Source organism: Larimichthys crocea, unplaced genomic scaffold (assembly GCF_000972845.2).
Source record: "Larimichthys crocea isolate SSNF unplaced genomic scaffold, L_crocea_2.0 scaffold34841, whole genome shotgun sequence".
Classification (NCBI taxonomy): Eukaryota; Metazoa; Chordata; class Actinopteri; family Sciaenidae; genus Larimichthys; species Larimichthys crocea.
Genome location: NW_020854619.1, coordinates 1 through 1,706, shown reverse-complemented (window position 1 = coordinate 1,706; position 1,706 = coordinate 1). Strand labels below are relative to the sequence as shown.

At 40.0% G+C, this 1,706-nt stretch overlaps 1 protein-coding gene across 1 annotated transcript; it reads left to right on the top strand.

The window, feature by feature from the left end:
* The first annotated feature begins 6 nt into the window (after positions 1-6).
* LOC113744991 (myosin-7-like) lies at positions 7-1,401 on the top strand. The gene is made up of 7 exons (XM_027276357.1): positions 7-12; positions 121-246; positions 338-508; positions 598-702; positions 802-897; positions 1,015-1,146; positions 1,301-1,401. Exons 2-7 carry the CDS (start codon positions 133-135, stop codon positions 1,319-1,321), a joined length of 639 nt encoding a protein of 212 aa, XP_027132158.1. The 5' UTR covers positions 7-12; positions 121-132; the 3' UTR covers positions 1,322-1,401.
* Positions 1,402-1,706: the final 305 nt, after the last annotated feature.

The following is a 1,706-nucleotide window of genomic DNA, read 5'->3' as shown; positions in this document are numbered from 1 at the left end:
CTGCACTCTCAGGTGAACAAATGGCTTGATTTTTCAATAATTCCAAATGTTTTGAAGTTTTTAAATATCATGAAAATGATAACTGTGATGACTTGAAGAAGCATTTTTTTCACCTTTTAGAACACAAGTCTTATGAACACCAAGAAGAAGCTTGAGACTGACCTTGTCCAGATCCAGAGTGAAGTGGATGACACTGTTCAGGAAGCAAGGAATGCCGAGGAGAAGGCCAAGAAGGCCATCACTGATGTAGGTTTAACTTTCCTTTGTCTTTTCTTTGTCCACGTAAAGTGTGTTTTTTCCAGTATTTCTAATTATCATTTCATGTTGTCTCCTCTAGGCTGCTATGATGGCTGAGGAGCTGAAGAAGGAGCAGGACACTAGTTCTCACCTGGAGAGGATGAAGAAGAACCTGGAGGTTGCTGTTAAGGACCTGCAGCACCGCCTGGATGAGGCTGAGAATCTGGCCATGAAGGGTGGCAAGAAGCAGCTCCAGAAACTTGAGTCGAGAGTAAGACAATTTTTTTAAGAGTTCCACAGTTTAGAAATTGCATAAGATATGTATACTAAATATTTCACACATTTTCTGTTTTTCTGAAGGTGCGTGAGCTGGAGGCAGAGGTTGAGGCTGAGCAGAGACGTGGAGCAGATGCTGTTAAGGGTGTCCGCAAATATGAGAGGAGAGTAAAGGAGCTCACCTATCAGGTACAACTACAATACACTGCATTATGTACAGTATAAATCAATACACCATATTCACAGTTACAGATATTAAAAGAGGCAAGTCTATATTTTTTATCACAGACTGAGGAAGACAAGAAAAACGTTACCAGGCTGCAGGACTTGGCTGACAAGTTGCAGCTCAAGGTGAAGGCCTACAAGAGGCAGGCTGAGGAAGCGGTAAGGACAAAAGATCTGTTTTATATAAAGGGAACTTGATATGTCATTGTTAATCTATGTACCATAGCTTTTTTGGGCATAAAAGCATCTTTCCATATTTTGTGTGTTGCTTTTCAGGAGGAGCAGGCCAACGTTCATCTGTCCAAGTGCAGGAAGGTCCAGCATGAGCTGGAGGAGGCTGAGGAGCGTGCTGACATTGCAGAGTCCCAGGTCAACAAACTGAGAGCAAAGAGCCGCGACTCTGGCAAGGTAAACATATACACATTCCAGCTGGAGAGACATTTTAGAATATTTTTTAACTCCATAAAATTGATGACAGACAATAACTTTACATGTATTCAGAGTATGATGTGGATGCCTGAGCATATCTACTGCAATGTATTATTATTTGTTTTCTTTACAGGGAAAAGACGCAGCTGAGTAAAGCACTCTGGCAAATGGGCTGTTTCCAATCATATAATATGATGTAAAATAAACCACAATAAAACAGTGTTTTATCACAAACTCCTGTCTGTATTATTTCATTGTGTCCTCCAAGAGAAAGCAAATGTGAGATTCACTGATGATTAATTCAGTGAATCATTTCTCAGACAGCTAAGCAAAATAGCCAACAACATAAAGTATGCTGCATTTTGATTTTAGATGCACAGACAAGCTCTCACAAAATCAACACCCTGTTTGACAGGAATGATGAACAGAAAGCACATGTCAGACTTTCGGAGAATGATAATATGAGACAATATGAGATCACTATTTCTCTCACATAAAAAATAGAAGAGGCCTTGAAGGAGAACTAAGTTATACAGATA